Source organism: Suricata suricatta, chromosome 14, assembly GCF_006229205.1.
Source record: "Suricata suricatta isolate VVHF042 chromosome 14, meerkat_22Aug2017_6uvM2_HiC, whole genome shotgun sequence".
NCBI lineage: Eukaryota > Metazoa > Chordata > Mammalia > Carnivora > Herpestidae > Suricata > Suricata suricatta.
The window spans coordinates 83,238,960-83,254,900 of NC_043713.1; the positions used below are offsets into that span (position 1 = coordinate 83,238,960).

The following is a 15,941-nucleotide window of genomic DNA, read 5'->3' on the forward strand; positions in this document are numbered from 1 at the left end:
GAGCTTTTCATGATTTGAAAATAGCACATTTATCAGGGGACCTGGTTGGCTCAGTCAGTTAAGTGTCAGAGTTGGTTTTGGCTCAAGTCAGGATCTCATGATTCATGTGTTCGAGCCTCGAATTGGCTCTGCGCTGACAGTGTGGCACCTGCTTTGGACTCTCTCTCTCCTGCTCCGTCTGCCCCTCCCCTCTTCGCGCTCTCACTCCCAAAAATAAATAGATTTTAGTTTAGTTTTTGAAATGTTTTTTTTGAGCGAAGGGAAGGGCAGAGAGAGAGAGGGAGGAAGAATCTCAAACAGGCTTCTCACTGCAAGTACAGCCAATACAGGACTCAAACTCACGAACCACGACATCATGACCTGAGCTGAAATTAAGCGTTAAACACCCAGCCAACTGAACTACCCAGGTGCCCCTAAACAAATAACCTTAAAAGCATAGCAAATTTCTCACTAGTTTAATTGGGCCCCCTCAAGATAAACATAAATATTGCATCCCACCCCCCCACACATTCTGTCACACACTGTCCACTATATACCCCTCTCGTTTCTGCTAGTTCAGACTTCTCCTTCTCCACTCCTAGTTGAGAACCACTGATGGTAGATCTTCTCCCTGTCCCTGCCAGCCAAATTTTATTAGGCTTTCATTTTGGTAGTTTGTATGAGGAAAATCATAGAATTGGAGGTGAAGTTTCAAGTAGAATTAATTACATTGACATTTGGTGGGTTTATTTCTACATACCCTCAATGCCCTTACTTCTGGGAGGAGAATAAATTTCTATAAGTTAAAGGGCAAAATGCATTATTAACATTTTTTCGCATAAAAGAAATTCTTAATTTTAAGGTCATGTGATTAAAGATTGGGGAAAATGCAGTTTTCTACCAGTAGAGGTCAATGTTTCCATTATTTCTAGGATTGCTGTCTCAAAGCAATCTTTTAATAAAAATGTATGTGTAAACAAAATGTATATGTACCCTAAAGATATATAAATTTGTAGTTTTACAGTTGGATTCAAGCAATCTTTGGGTCAGCTTTTTGTGCCAGGCACTCTGCTAGTTCCTGCGAGGCTCCTAGGCCCACTGAAGATCTAATACTATACAGACGTAGACGTGTAGAAGGTGTTACATGAAAGAACCAGAGATAGAAGTTACAAATTTTTATTTAGATTGTATCTGATTTACTTCAAATTGATTCATGTAGTTACAAGGTCATTGTATACATTTAGTTTGAACTTCTTATAAAGTTATTGATTTCTTCTTAAGTGAAGCATTTATTGTTGATTTCTGACTTCCGTGTGAGTCACTTCATTTCTCTTTCAGCGTAATAGTAATGTTTTTTGCTGGTACTAGTCTTTGTACAGCACTTCAGATCCTTTCCTTCCTGTGGGTTCTCAATGTACCAAGTTCTGAAACGGTTTTTATTTTTATTTATTTATTTATTTATTTATTTATTTATTTGTTTATCTGTTGATAAAGGTAATATGTTGTTTGGCTTTTGCAATGAAAATGCATTCATAAGGTACTCATGTAATGTGAAAAAAATTTAAATTAATGGAATACATATTTAATCATGCCCTCTTCCCCCAAAAAAGAGAAGAAAATAATTGTCATTAATCCTTTCATCCGTAAAAGCATCTCTTAATACTTAGACTTCTTATCTTTGTGTCCATGTAGACAAACACAGTGTGATTTGATCATAGAAGTGATACAATTCTCATCCTTTTTTGACTCAGCGTTAATTACATTGTGAAAATTTTCAAATTTGGTGGAAGACCTAGTCAGAATCACAGATTAAAGCTCTCCAGCCATGCATGTTGCAAAAGTTCAGGAGCAGGGTGAAAAATGTTACGGGAACATTAAACTTTTGGAAAGGCAGAGGTTTGTGTTGATATGGCTGATGAAAAACATTTGAATAATATTTGTTCTTCAATAGCAGAGAGAGAGAGAAGGAAAGATGAGTTACTCGATATTGCCAAGTCAAAGCAAGAACGCACAGACGCGGAGCTGCACAGTCTGAGACAGGTACGGCCCGCCCCCCGTTAGGTGGGACACATTTATAAACAGACATCAAATTAGGAAAAGTGTGTGTCTGTTGAGTTTTGCCGATGGTATGTTTGGAGTTCTAACTACATTAAAGATATATCATCTTTAATAATCAGTAGGGTTTTGCTTATGGTAATGAAAGTTAGGAAACTAGTTATACTAATAAATCTCGATGCTAACATAGGAAAAATAAAAGCAAACATATTTAGCATGTGTCTCTAGTCACCATCTGATCTGTTTTAGCATTTGAATGTTGACTCGATGTAGGTTTATTGTCACATCTTATTTATCAATATCTATGGCAGATTTATGTAAAACAACAGAGTGATCTGCAGTTTCTTAATTTTAATGTGGAAAATTCTCAGGAATTAATACAGATATATGACTCAAAGATGGAGGAATCAAAGGCTCTGGAATCCAGGTAATCTTAGTAAGATGCTGTTAGTATCATCTTGTATTTTATTTTATTATTCAGTCTACTTATTAAGTACTTACTGTAGACCAGTATCAACCATTATTCCCTATATGGTAAGGAATAGATATGGATGTGCTAGTAATTATCATCATAATCCTGTGTTGTGATGAGACTTGATCTTAGAATTTTAGGAACGATCCTGATTTAGCCACTTGATAAAAAGAAATTCATTAGCAGTATTTGTGTGTTTGTTGTGTACAAGGCTTTGAGTTCAAGAAGACACTACAGAGGTGAATCATGCCCTCTCTCATGCACACTCGGCGTGCGGTATTTAGCACTCACTGGGCTGGGGCTGGGCAAAATAAAGACGCATAGGACATGGTATTGCCTAAAAGAAATAACACCAGCCAATGGTTTAAGTAAATGGGGTAGGAATTCGGCTCGCTGAGGGGGATCTCTGCTTTTAGCTTGATTTTCCTGTCTCCCTTGTTAATAGAAGGAGACACCTTTTCTTACCTCTAACAAGCAGTGTGTGAATTAAATTGGTTCTGTAAAGTTAAAATACAAATATGTGAGGTGTGGTTTAATTTAACAGGCATATGATTGCCCCACAGTTACATTCAGTCTGCTTTCCCGAACACAAGTGTTACAAGTGTGACCGGGAATGGGAATGAGGGAAGGTCCCCACCGCTGGGTGTGACCCTGCAAGTACAAAGGCGTGGGGTGGGGTGGGGGGGCCTGCACTCCAACAACCCCTTTGCTGGTAGTTAGCAGTTGCACCGGTGGTTGTGGGGAGCGACTGTCACTCTGGACAGTGTGACTGCTGGACTTTTCTTTTGTGGCCTTCTGCTGGGGGCAGGGAGGGGGGCAGTTACGGGGTCACGCTCGGCTGTGTGTCTCAGCTGCTGCTGCTGCCGCTGCTGCCGCTTACCACATCAGCCCAGGGCCCTCTTGCAGCCAGAGCCCACACCGCACTGGCTTTTTGCTGGTTTGGACCTCATTGCCCCTGAGAGGCACTTGGGCTAGAAGCGTGAAGTTTTTCTCCAAGAGTGTGAAATGGCCTGTACTATTCTAGAACGTGGGGATTGAGTTGTCTACGGGGTCTGAACTCTACAGATCAGAATACCTGAATACATGTGACATGAAGACAGTTAAAAAGGTATATCATGGTTGTTTAGTATTCTTACTCAATTTTATACACACACGCCATTCTTACTCTAGACCAGCTTTCAGTATATCGCTGTGTAAATACCCAGCAGATACATGGGTTGGTTGTGAATGCAGTATGGTAAACACATTTGGCACTTTCCACTGTACCTCTGTCCCTTAAATCTCTGTCCCTTTTTGGTCCTGGCTTTATTGATGTTTACTCTGACACTAATAGGAAGGGAAATAACAGACCAATGAACAGGTATTTACAGAGCACCTAATGTGGGTTAAAGACTGCCCTAAAGTGCCAGGAATATTAAAAAGGCATACACAGTGAGAAATTTACGAGTTGGGGCGCCTGGGTGGCTCAGTTAAGCATCCAACTCCAGCTCAGGTCATGATCTCACAGTTTGTGGGTTTGAGCCCCGCATCAGGCTCTATGCAGATAGCTCAGAGCCTGGAGCCTGTATTCGGATTCTGTGTCTCCCTGTCTCTCTGCCCCTCCCCAACCCTGCTCTGCTCGTGCTCTATCTCTCTCCATTTCTCAAAGATAAATAAACGTTGAAAAAAATAACTTATGAGTCTACTGAAAAGGCAAGATATATACATGGAAGTTGGTGAACAGTTTGTTATAACAGGACATTGGCTGCGTGATTAATTAGATAATACCTGCGGTAAAGTAGTGACTGCCGTGCAGGCAGTAAGCTCGGGGGAGTGAAGACGGGAAGGGAAGGTGAGCGTGTGGGCGCGCTGGTCAGAGAGACTTCCGCAAAGTCGGGTTGAAATTGGGCTCGGAAGAAAGAATACATATATTCTGCCTTTTCTGTTCATACAAACGGGCCTTAACTAATGGTGTTTGAGTGAAATATTTAGAATGACGGTATCAAGTGTATCTTATAACTTCCGTTTTTTGTAATGCCACTGTAGCAGAGACATGTGTTTGTCAGACCTTGAGAATAACCACCTGAAAGTCGATATTAAGAGGGAGAAAAATCAGAAGTCACTGGTTAAAGACCCAAAGTTTGAGACCACGCTCATTCAGCAAAATAGGTCAGACAAGAGTCCTTGCGATGTGTGCCAAGGGAAGAGACTACAGGTCCATACGTCATGTGGGGAAAAAAGTGTAATTGCTGTCTCATCTCTGTTTACAAAAGACTCACTGGAGAAGCAAAAGTCTTGGTCTCCGGGAGGAAGAATGCAGATGGAAGCCGAAAACAAAAGTACGTTTTGCAAGATTCATGCAAAGTCACCAAAAGGGACCAGGATCGGGACTCAGAATGAAGAGAAACAAGTCTCTGAAATATCAGCTTTCTTATCTGATGAGAGGCAGCGGCACGATGTCAGCGTGTACCTGGGCCTGGCCGGCTGTTCCAGGGCCAAACAACCAGAAAGGCTGGATGTTGAATGTCAAGAGGACGTGGAAAGGTCTGGAGTCTCCTGCTGCCATAGAAGTGAAGCCTGTCTGGGGGAAGGCGACCAGTGTGAACCCGAGTGCTGCCACCCAAGTAACTTTGTCATCGAGGCCCCGGGCCACATGTCTGACATGGAATGGATGAGCATTTTCAAGCCTTCCAAAGTGCAAAGAATCGTTCGCCACAAATCCGTGTGTACTTGTGCAGAAAGTGCCAGTGGACAGAAATACAACTCCTCCACGAGGTTGGTAACGTTGGCGTTGGGAACCCCCGGGGCCCCCACGTGCTGTGCTTGGAAACGGGAAGGGCATTGGCCACCTTGTGCTCCCTGCAAGGCGGAGAGCAGTGTTTGCGAACAGAAGTCACATCTGGGGCAAAACGGGGACTCTCTTCACCACAGAGGCACTTGAGTTTCTGGTTTTGCAAGGAGACTGTATTAGATTCCAGTGAAAAGTTTGTACCTAGGACCGCTTCTGAGGCAAAGGTTTTGCTTGAAAACAAAGCCACCGCTTGTCATGAAGTTGGGCAAATATTGTTTTTTTTTTTTTTAAACTAACAGTAGGTTACTTCACGGAGCAGAATGCTGCTCCGGAGCATTCCTCACCCCTGGATCCCGTGGGAATCAAGATTACATTCCGCTAGACCCCAGATAAGAATTTCACCTCCGCCTGCCCTCCTTCCTCCCCATCGACATACTTCGTATACAAGTGCTTCTGCCCTCGGGTTCATTTTACATTTCCCAAGCCTTCTCACTTTTTGAATTTTTTTTTTAATGTTTTACTTTATTTTTGAGAGAGAGAGAGACAGCATGAGCAGGGGAGGGTCAGAGAGAGAGGGAGACACAGAATCTGAAGACAAACTCCCGGCTCTGAGCTGTCAGCACAGAGCCTGACTTGGGGCTCAAGCCCATGAACCATGAAATCATGACCTCAGCCAAAGCCTGAGTCACCCAGGCACCCCTCTTCTCACTTTTTGAACTCATGCCAGAAAAATACTATTTGTATGTAACAAGCTGGTAAAAGTTAATGGTTTTTTTTTTAAGAGAAGAAAATAGGTTAGTCATTAGCATAAAAAATTAAAAACTTTTTTGGCGGGGAGCAGAAGGATGGAAGGAAGGAGAGAGAGAGCATGTGCACGGACACAAAAGGGGAAGGGGCAGAGAGAGGGAGAACCAGAATCCCAAGCAGGCTCTGCACTGTCAACATAGAGCCCAACGCGAGGCTCAAAACCACGAACTGTGGGATCATGACCTGAGCCAAGATCAAGAGTCAGACACTTAACCAACTGAGCCACCCAAGCGCCCCTTCTTTATTTTTTTTTAGAGCACGAGCATGAATGGGAGAGCGAATCCTAAGCAGGCTCCACACTCAGCTCCTATGTTAGATTTAAGAGCATAGCAGACAGATGTTAAATTTAACATAGGAAAGAAATTCAAATTTAAATTCGGAGTTTTCTTTCAAGACCCTTTTGACCTCCCTGGTGTGAAAGACTTGGCAGGACTGGTGCTGCCCGCAGAGGCGCAGTGCCCGCATGGCGCCTGACGCGTGTGCGGTTACACCCAGGAGACGATCCGGTTCTCCAGGTCTCCCTTAGAGTATAAGCACTCGCTGTGCACCGACGTCATCAGCGGACTAAGCTCACATCCAGACCGCTGTCCCGTGCCAGCCATGCCACAGGGGGCTTCCTGTGCAGGGTGCAGCCCCCTCCCCTTCCGTGCCAGGACCGGGGAGGAGGCGGCTCTGCCCATGCCATGCGTTCTCTGAGCCCAGACTCTCGATCGGCCCCGGCAGCTTGGCCATACGTGTCTGTTCTCCGGTGTGAGGGCCTGCCGGGAACGACAGCCACACATGGCCGTTCCGCTCTCACCAAAGGACTTTTAAAAGCCATTAACAAAAATCATCACAAATAGAAATCTCAAAATTTTCATAAGTTTAATCTATGTTAGTTTTTTTCCCTCCCTTTTGGATGATCCTGTCCCTTGAATCATCTTTCCTTCGTTGTCTTTCTTTCTTTTATTTGGAAGGGGCATGGAAGTTCTCTATTCTGTTGTTACCCTTTAAGATTCTATTTTAATTCTGACTGCAAAGGGTATGCATTAATTTAACAATACTCTATACAAGTATTGTCTTCAAATCTGTAATGTTCTGCTCAAACTTGAGCTTCTTCATTAAAAAGAAAAAGAACTCTTCTGGTGTCCTGTTGAGATACTTCTAAGTGTAGGAGCGTCGGTGACGCATGTTGATGCTGCTTTAAGACGTCTCTCTCCATTTGCGCCTCTGATCTGTAGTGAGCTCATCGCCATCCAGCATTCCCACTGCTTGGGTTCTTCGAAATCTGCGGCAAGAGAGGAGGAGAAATCAATAGAGACAGAGCCGGCCTCTGATACAAAGAACTCCCCTAAGATTTTGTTATTCAACAAAGAGGCACCGTCGTCCAGTGAGAAGGTTGGTATTTTGCTTAGAGACACGCGGCTCATTCAAGCAAGGCCTCTCCCCGACACACTGTTAATTCTCCTGTAGGTCTGTTGTTCGTGTGCGTAATTTTGGTCATTCTTCAGGAGTATTTTTCTAAACTATGGGACTTTAATTATATCATTTAACTGAGGTCAGAGTTACTCGTCTTCTGTTTCCTTTAAATATTCTGTAGAGGCTCCTGGGTGGCTCAGATGATTAAGTGTCTGACTCTTGGTTTCAGCTCAGGTCATGATCTCACCATTCGTGAGTTCAAGCCCACATCGGACTCCATGCTGACAGAGTGGAGCCTGCTTGGGATTCTCTCTCTCTCTCTCTCTCTCTCTCTCTCTCTCAAAATAAATAAAAACTTAAATAAAAAATAAATATTATTCTATAGCGTTAACTCTAGGCCAGGTGTCCCTCAGGCCCTCCGGGTGACTGGTAGATGTAACATATTACACATATATGTGCATACATGTATTCTCAGTGTAACAAAAAATGAAGACTATAACAAGCAATTGTGCACCTAGTTCAGATTTAACATGTTTACATTCGCCACATTTGCTTTATTTTTCTTGTTCAAGAAATAAAATACTGCAGATCAAGTGTGGGAACCGTGTGCCATTCTCCCCTTGCCCACCCCCCACCACTTAATCACTCCTGAAATTGCATTTACACTTGTTCTTGTGCTTTTAATACATAAAAACGTATATTTAAACATTCCCTAATGTTTTGTGTGTATTTAAAGTGTGCCTACGTGGTAAAATACTGCCTCTATCCTCTTGCAGTGTGATTTTTTCCAGCCGTGTGAATATTTTGTGACATTTATCCAGGCTGATACTTGAAGACTTAGTCTCTTCGTTCTGACTGTTGATCCATGTGTGTCCTTTGAATAAACCGGCTTGCTCACGCCCCTCCTGATGGTCAGTGAGGGTGCCGCTGCATTGTCACTGTGACGCACGCACAGTACAGCTCTTTCCCAGTGAGAATGAGTTCAAGTGACCTTCATTACTTTTGGCTTCATTTGGGGAAGATTATAAGCTGTGGAATTGATCTGAGTTCAAATCCTTGTTTTGCTTTGTCTTCACTCAGGGACCTCAGTCAAGTTATTTGCTTTCTGTGAGCCTCAGTTTCTTCACTTGCAAATATGAAAGGTAACATTCCACTTGCTTGGTCTAAATGAGACATTGAGGGGCCTGGCCCCTCGTGAGTATCGGATGAGTGTTAGTTCCCTGTTAAAAATTGACCGTACCAAGTGTTGACTAGAATCTGGAGCAACTGGCACTTTCCTTCGCTGATGGTGGGAAAAGAAAATTCACTTTGAAGAGCAGCTGGGGTAGTTTCTTAAAAAGTTAATATGTACGTACCGTATGGCCCAGCTGTTCCCCGAGAGAAATGGAAACACATCCAAACAAAGACTTGCACGTGAATATTCAAGCAGCTTTATTTATATGAACTGGAAACAACCCAAATACCATCAGTAGGTGAAGAGACAAACATGCCTGCGCGCAGTGGGGTGCTTCTCAGGAAGGGGTACGAAGGCACAAGCCGCTTCCAGGACACAGCTCGGGTGAATCTCAAGATAATTAGGCTGAATGAAAGATGCTGCATAGACGAAAATATGAATGTGTTTATATGAAATTCCAGAAAACGCAAACTAGTCTCTGGTGACAGAAGACAGACCAGTGTTGGCTGGGAATGGGTGGACGGACTCAGAGGCAGGGATTCCCAAGGGCCGTAGGTTTGCGTCCTTATCCGTTGTGGGTGTGGTTTCAGGGCTGTGTACATATGCAAAACTCAACATATAAAATTGTTAATATTTATCTTAGAGAGAGAGAGAGAGAGAGAGAGAGAGACCACGAGCGGAGGAGAGGCAGGGAGAAAGGGAGACACAGAGTCCGAAGCAGCTCCAGACTCTGAGCTGTCAGCACAGAGCCCGACACGGGGCATGAACTCAAAAGCCATGAGATCATGACCTGAGCCAAAGTCGGACACCCAAGTGACTAAACCACCCAGACGCCCCGACTTAATTGTATAGTTAATTGTACATTGATTATACCTCAAAGCTGTTAAATTAAAAATTCTTTTAAATGTTTAGTTTTGGGAGAGAGAGAAATGGAACACGAATGAGCAGGGGAGGGGCAGAGAGAGAGGGAGACACAGAATCCGAAGCAGGCTCTAGGCCCTAAGCTGTAAGCACAGAGCTAGACGCAGGGCTCCAACTCACAGACCATGAGATTATGACTGAGCCAAAGTCAGACACAAGCGACTGAGGCGCCCAGGCGCCCCTCAAAGCTGTTAAATTTTTTAAAGCTGCTGGTATGAGAGGAAATGTTAGCTACTACGTTTTCGGCTCTCGTGAGACCTTTTTTCAGGGTTGGTACCTATTTTTCTGAGGCAGAAATATGATATTACATGCTTACCTTATCCATATATATGTAGATATATTTGTGTGTGTGTGTGTGTGTGTGCACGCGCACGTGCTCGCACACACAGATATATTCGCTCAGCAGGTATTTATTAAATGTCTTCTAGATCCAGGTCAGCAGTGATCATCTTTGTTCCTGGAGCATTAGAATTCACTCTTCTTAACAAAAAAATTGGATACTTTTAAGAGTGGTTGTCACGCTAAAACTTCAGATCCCAAAGTTGGAAATTAAACAAGAACAAACTAAGGCACATATCCACATAGTTTTATAATATTCATTAATGCTTATTATTTATTTTTGAGAGAAGAGAGACTGAGCACCGGCAGGGGAGAGGCAGAAATGGAGACACAGAATCTGAAGCAGTTCCAGCCTCTCAGCTGTCAGCACAGAGCCTGACGTGGGGCTCGAACCCACAAACAATGAGATCATGACCTCAGCCAAAGTCAAGGGTCATATGTTTCGTCGACTGAGCCACCCAGGTGCCCCTTAAAAGCTTACCAGTCTTTAATATTTAAGTTACATTTTGCAAGTTTTTAGACATATTAATTAGCATGGTAATTATGGCTTAGCAAAGTTAATTTAGGAGAGCTAAACAATGCCTAGGATTTTTTTTTAAGATTGTATCTTTAAGTAATCTCTATACCCAATGTGGGGCTTGAACTTACAACCCCAAGATCAAGAGTTGCACGCTCTACCTACTGAGCCAGCCAGGCGCCCCAGCCTAGGATTCTTTGTATCACATGGATGTTGCTTAATTAGTTGTAAGGTCTGGTGAGGTCAAATTATTTAGCCAAGTAGGTTCTAAGAAATAAATGGAATTTGGTTATGCTAGTATTTAATGCCCAGCTTTGATACATAATACCTAAAGCCAAAGAAACATTCTTGGATGGTTAGCGTTGTGTCTAGCATGTTTACTTGTAAACATAAACCTCTAGAAGTGCTTCTGGATTTCTTGAACGCTAACACTGTGCCTGCCGTCTTCCTAGGACGACTCTTCGCCCACGAGCAAGCTTCAGCGTTTGCTGGCGGAGTCTCGCCAGATGGTCACGGACCTGGAGTTGAGTACCCTGCTCCCCATCAGCTCCGAGAGCTTCAGCAGCGGCGCCCGAAATGTAGGTGGTGACTTTTCTTCTGACCCCCATCTGTGTACCCGAACACCCCACTGAGTTCTCACTTGCAAGCATCACTGGCCGAGCGTCCCTTTCTAGCAGAAGGGAAGTCCCTGCATGCCTCTGGGACAGAGGTGACACACTGGTTTGAAGGACCAGGGGAAAGTCATACCCAAAAAAGTTGCTGTGCCCCAACTTCCTCTTTCCAATTACCTGGGCTTCATATGAATATAGATTCTTGGGGGTATAAAATTATATATTTTAATATAGACAACTTCAAATACAGAAGTAGAAAGAATATTAAAATCACAGACCTTCAATGTTTTGCCATTTTTGTTTTATCTTCCTGTATCCATACGTGTTTTCTTAGCATCTTAAAGCAAATCCCAGACATCATATCATTTCACTCATAAAAACTTAAGTATGCGGGGCACCTGGGAGGCTCAGTTGATTGAGTGTCCAACTTCATCTCAGGTCATGATCCCATGGTTTGTGAGTTTGAGCCCCACATCATGCTCTGTGCTGACTGCGCAGAGCCTGCTTCGGGTCCTTTGTCTACCTCTCTCTCTGCCCCTACCCCACTCTTGCTCTCTCTCTCTTTCTCAAAAGTAAATGAACATTTAAAAGAAAAAAGAAACAGAAACAACTCGGGGGCACTTGAGTGGCCCTGTAGATTAGGGTCCAACTTCGGCTCCAGTCATGACCTCATAGTTCATGAGTTTGAGCACTGCGTCAGGCTCTGTGCTGACAACTCAAGAGCCTGGAACCTTCTTTGGATTCTGTGTCTCCCTCTCTCTGCCCTTCTCTTGGTCTCTGTCTCTGTCTCTCTCTCAAAAATAAATAAACATTAAATTTTTTTAAAACTTCATTATGTATCTTTCACAGATAAGGATTTTTAAAAAAATAGTTCTAACACTGTCACACCCAACCAAATTAGCAATAGTTTGTTAATATCAACCTAACGACTAGACCATGTTAAGTTTTCCCCATTAATCTATAAAATGTCTTTTTACTCTTTATTTAAATCAACCAAGGTCCATCCTTTGCATTTGGATAAAGTCTCTCTTAAGGGGCATCTGGCTGGTTCAGTCAGAAGAGCACGCTACTCCTGACCTCAGGTCATGAGTTTGAGCCCTACGTTGGGTGTAGAGATTACTAAATAAACAAACAAACAAATAAATATATAAGCTTAAAAAAATAACTCTCAATCACTGACAGGTCCTTCTCCATCTTCCTTCCTACTTCCTCCTTTTTCTTCTCCCTCTTTCTTTTTCTCCTTCTCCCTTTGTTTTTCTCATGCCATTTATTTGTGGAAGAAACACTGGGTCATTTGTCCTGTAGAATTTCCTGAATTCTGGATCTTGCTAGCTGTCCTCATTATTATTGAACACATTTCTCTGTCCTCCATGACTCCGAAGAACCGGTATTTAGCTCTAGTGGACTTGGTTAGACCTGGGATCATTGTGCGGTTTTGGCTTGGTTTGGCATCACTACCTCACTGGCGGTGCTGTCTGCTGCCCACTTACTCCATCGCACCAGGAGGACCCTGATCTCTGGCTGTGCCACCTGTGGATGTAAAGGTTTGACTGGAAATTCAAGAGTTGGTCAGCCCGAGCTTTTATATTTATAAAGTGTACTTAATGATTTTAGCAGTCTTTGATTACTGTTACTTAGAGCTGTTATTTCATTAGTTATGCAAAATATTCATTCTAAATCTGTCATTCCTTTGGGGAGTGTTTTATGTATTAATTTTGAGGAGTGTTTTCACATGTTAATTTTAACTGCTTTTTCTGAGCCCAGTAACATTTCAGTAGCGATGATGTAACTTGTTTTGTGGATTTGATAGCCTTAATGAATATAGTGAAAAGAACTTTGAACTTGAAATCAGGATACTTAGGTTCCAGTTTCCTGATCTCTAAACTCTCTAAAATAGCTTAGAACTGAGGCTTTACATTTAAGATTCCAGGTACATTACTTGGGTGTGCTGTGTGCATAACAATACTTGACAGCCATTGAGTTAAACTTTTTTTGTGTCTCTGACCAAAAAACTAAAATAAAAAAAGGTCTGTAAGAACACTGAAATACAACTTTGTTTATATGAGGTAAAAGATCTGTATGCCGAAAACCATAGAAAGCTTATGAAAGGAACTGAAGAAGACACAAAGAAATGGAAAAACGTTTCATGCTTATGCATTGGAAAAACAAATATTGTTAAAATGTTGATACTACCCAAAGTATCCACACATTCAGTGCAATCCCTATCCAAATGACACCAGCATTCTTTACAGAGTTAGAACAGAAAATCCTAAAATCTGTGTGGTACCACAGATGACCCTGAATAGCCAAAGTAATGTTGGAAAAGAAAACCAAAGCTGGAGGCATCACAGTTCCGGACTTCAAGCCGTGTTACAAAGCTTGTAATCATCGCGACAGTATGGTACTGGCACAAAAACTGATACATAGATCAATGGAACAGCAGTGAGAAGCAGAAATGGACCCACAAATGTATGGCCAGCTAATCTTTGACAAAGCAGGAAAGAATACCCAGTGGAATAAAGACAGTCTTTTCAGCAAATTTTATTGGGAAAACTGGACTGCAACAGCAAAAGTAAAAGGCAGCCAACAGGGGCGCCTGGGTGACTTGGTTGGTTAAGTTTCTGACTTCAGCTCACATCATGATCTTGTGGTTTGTGAGTTTGATCCCTGCATCCGACTCTCTGCTGTCAGCACAGAGCCTGCTTTGAATCCCCACCCCTCTTCGCCTCTCTCTCTCAAAAATAAATAAACATTAAAAAATAAATAAATAAAAGGCAACCAATGTAATGGGAGAAGATATTTGCAAATGACATAACAGATAAGGCGTTAGTATCCAAAATCTATAAAGAACTCACCAAACTCAAAACCCAAAACCCAAATAATCCGGTGAAGAAATGGGCAGAAGACATGAATAGACATTTTTCCAAAGAAGACATCCAGATGGCTAACAGATGAAAAGACAGATGAAAAGATGCTCAACATCACTCATCATCAGGGAAATACAAATCAAAACTACAATGAGACACCACCTCATGCCTGTCAGAGTGGCTAATATTAACAACTCAGGCAACAACAGATGTTGGATAGGAGCCTTTTGCACTGTTGGTGGGAATGCAAACTAGTATAGCCACTCTGGAAAACAGTGTGGAGGTTCCTCAGAAAATGAAAAATAGAACTACCGTACAACTCAGCAATTGCACTACTAGGAATTTATTCAAAGGATACAAAAGTATATAAAAATACTGATTCAAAGGGGCACATGCACCCCAAGGTTGATAGCAGCGCTGTCAACAATAGCCAAATTATTTATGGAAAGAGCCCAAATACCCATCAACTGATGAATGGATAAAGAAGAGGTGGTGTGTACACACATGTGCGCACGCGCACACATACAATGGAATATTATGTGGCAATGAAAAAGAATGAAATCCTGCCATTTGCTACAACATGGATGGAACTAGAGGGTATTATGTCAAGCGAAATAAGTCAGAGAAAGATATATGTAGAATTTGAGAAACTCAACAGATGAATATAGCAGAAGGGAAAGAAAACAAGATAGAGGGAGGCAAACCATAAGAGACTCTTAAATACAAGAGAACAAACAGGGTTGCTGGAGGGTGTGGGGGGGCGGGGTTAATTGGGTGAGGGGCATTAAGGAGGGCACTTTTCGGGATGAGCACTGGTTGTTACATGTAAGAGATAAATCACTCGATTCTGCTCCTGAAGCCAGGACTACCCTGTGTCAACTTCATAGACTTTAATGCCTATGTACTTGTTCTTTAATGAAAACTAACACGGATCATTAGTTCAGTAAGTTTAGATAAATGTACATACACTCATGTAACCAGTATCCCAGTGAAGATACAGAACATTTCCATCACCCCAGAAAGTTCCCTCATGTTCTTTGGCATGAACTCCCCCTTTCCTCTACTCCAGGGAGCTACTGACAAGTCAACTTGCCAATTTTTACAAAAATATACTCGGATGTTGTAATTTCATTGAATTTATAGATCTCTTGGGGAAGAATTGACATTTGTGAACAGAGTTTATCTTCCTACAGTTTATTTTTTGTTTGCTTCTTTATTGACCTTAATAAAAGGTCTGCCTTCATTTCTCGTAATATACTTTGTAGTTTTTATAGGGGTCTTGTACATCTATTGTTAAATGTATTGCTAATATTTTATTTATTGCTGCTATTATACATGCTGTTTTAAATCTCATTAATTGTCTGCTGATGGTTTGATGAACTGCAATTGACTTTTGTAAATTGCCCCTATCTAAATTCACCTATGTTGGTAGGTTTTCTGTAGCTGGTTAGGGATCTCTACATAGACAATCATGTCACTTATGAACAAAGAATTTCTTTTTCTGATCTGCATGCCATATGTCTTTTTCTTTCCTGATTGTTCTGGGTAAGACCTGCAGATCAGTGTTGGATAGAAAAGTGAGGGCTGACGTCCTTGCCTTATTCCGGGAGGTACTCTCCAGGGCCACTGCTGGCTTCGTTCCTCATCACGTTGGTGTTTTGGTAGATTCAGAGTTCCATGGAGCACTTTCCACATGACACAGATGATCTGAAACTAGAACATTATCCATTTTATTTTATTGTTAGCTTTTTGAAGGCTTTATTTTTAAGTTATCTCTTCACCCAGTGTGGGGCTTGATCTCACAACCCCGAAACCAAGAATCTGACACTCCACCAAATGAGACTACCAGGCACCCCAAGATTACCTTAAACAGGCTCCAGGTGCCTGGGTGGCTCAGTCAGGCAAGCGTCAGTTGCTTGAGATGCTGTCTCTCTCTCTGCCCCTCCCCTAGTCATGCTCAAACTCACTCACACTCTCTCTCTCTCTCTCTCTCAAAATAAATAAACTTAAAGAGGGGTTGCTGGGGGGCTC

At 42.3% G+C, this 15,941-nt stretch overlaps 1 protein-coding gene across 10 annotated transcripts in view; it reads left to right on the top strand.

Moving 5' to 3' along the window:
- CCDC62 (coiled-coil domain containing 62) overlaps positions 1–15,941 on the top strand; it is a 38,401-nt gene that overhangs the window by 13,293 nt on the left and 9,167 nt on the right. For 4 of the 10 annotated variants that reach the window (XM_029922159.1, XM_029922156.1, XM_029922157.1 and 1 more), the window contains 5 exons: positions 1,931–2,019; positions 2,346–2,461; positions 4,532–5,260; positions 7,304–7,460; positions 10,885–11,010. In XM_029922159.1, coding sequence (XP_029778019.1) covers positions 1,931–2,019; positions 2,346–2,461; positions 4,532–5,260; positions 7,304–7,460; positions 10,885–11,010 — 1,217 coding nt within the window. Of the gene's footprint in view, positions 1–1,930; positions 2,020–2,345; positions 2,462–4,531; positions 5,261–7,303; positions 7,461–7,710; positions 7,729–8,257; positions 8,435–8,561; positions 8,624–10,884; positions 11,011–15,941 lie in introns of those variants that run through there. The other 6 variants (XR_003902512.1, XM_029922158.1, XM_029922160.1 and 3 more) reach the window with 6 other exon arrangements.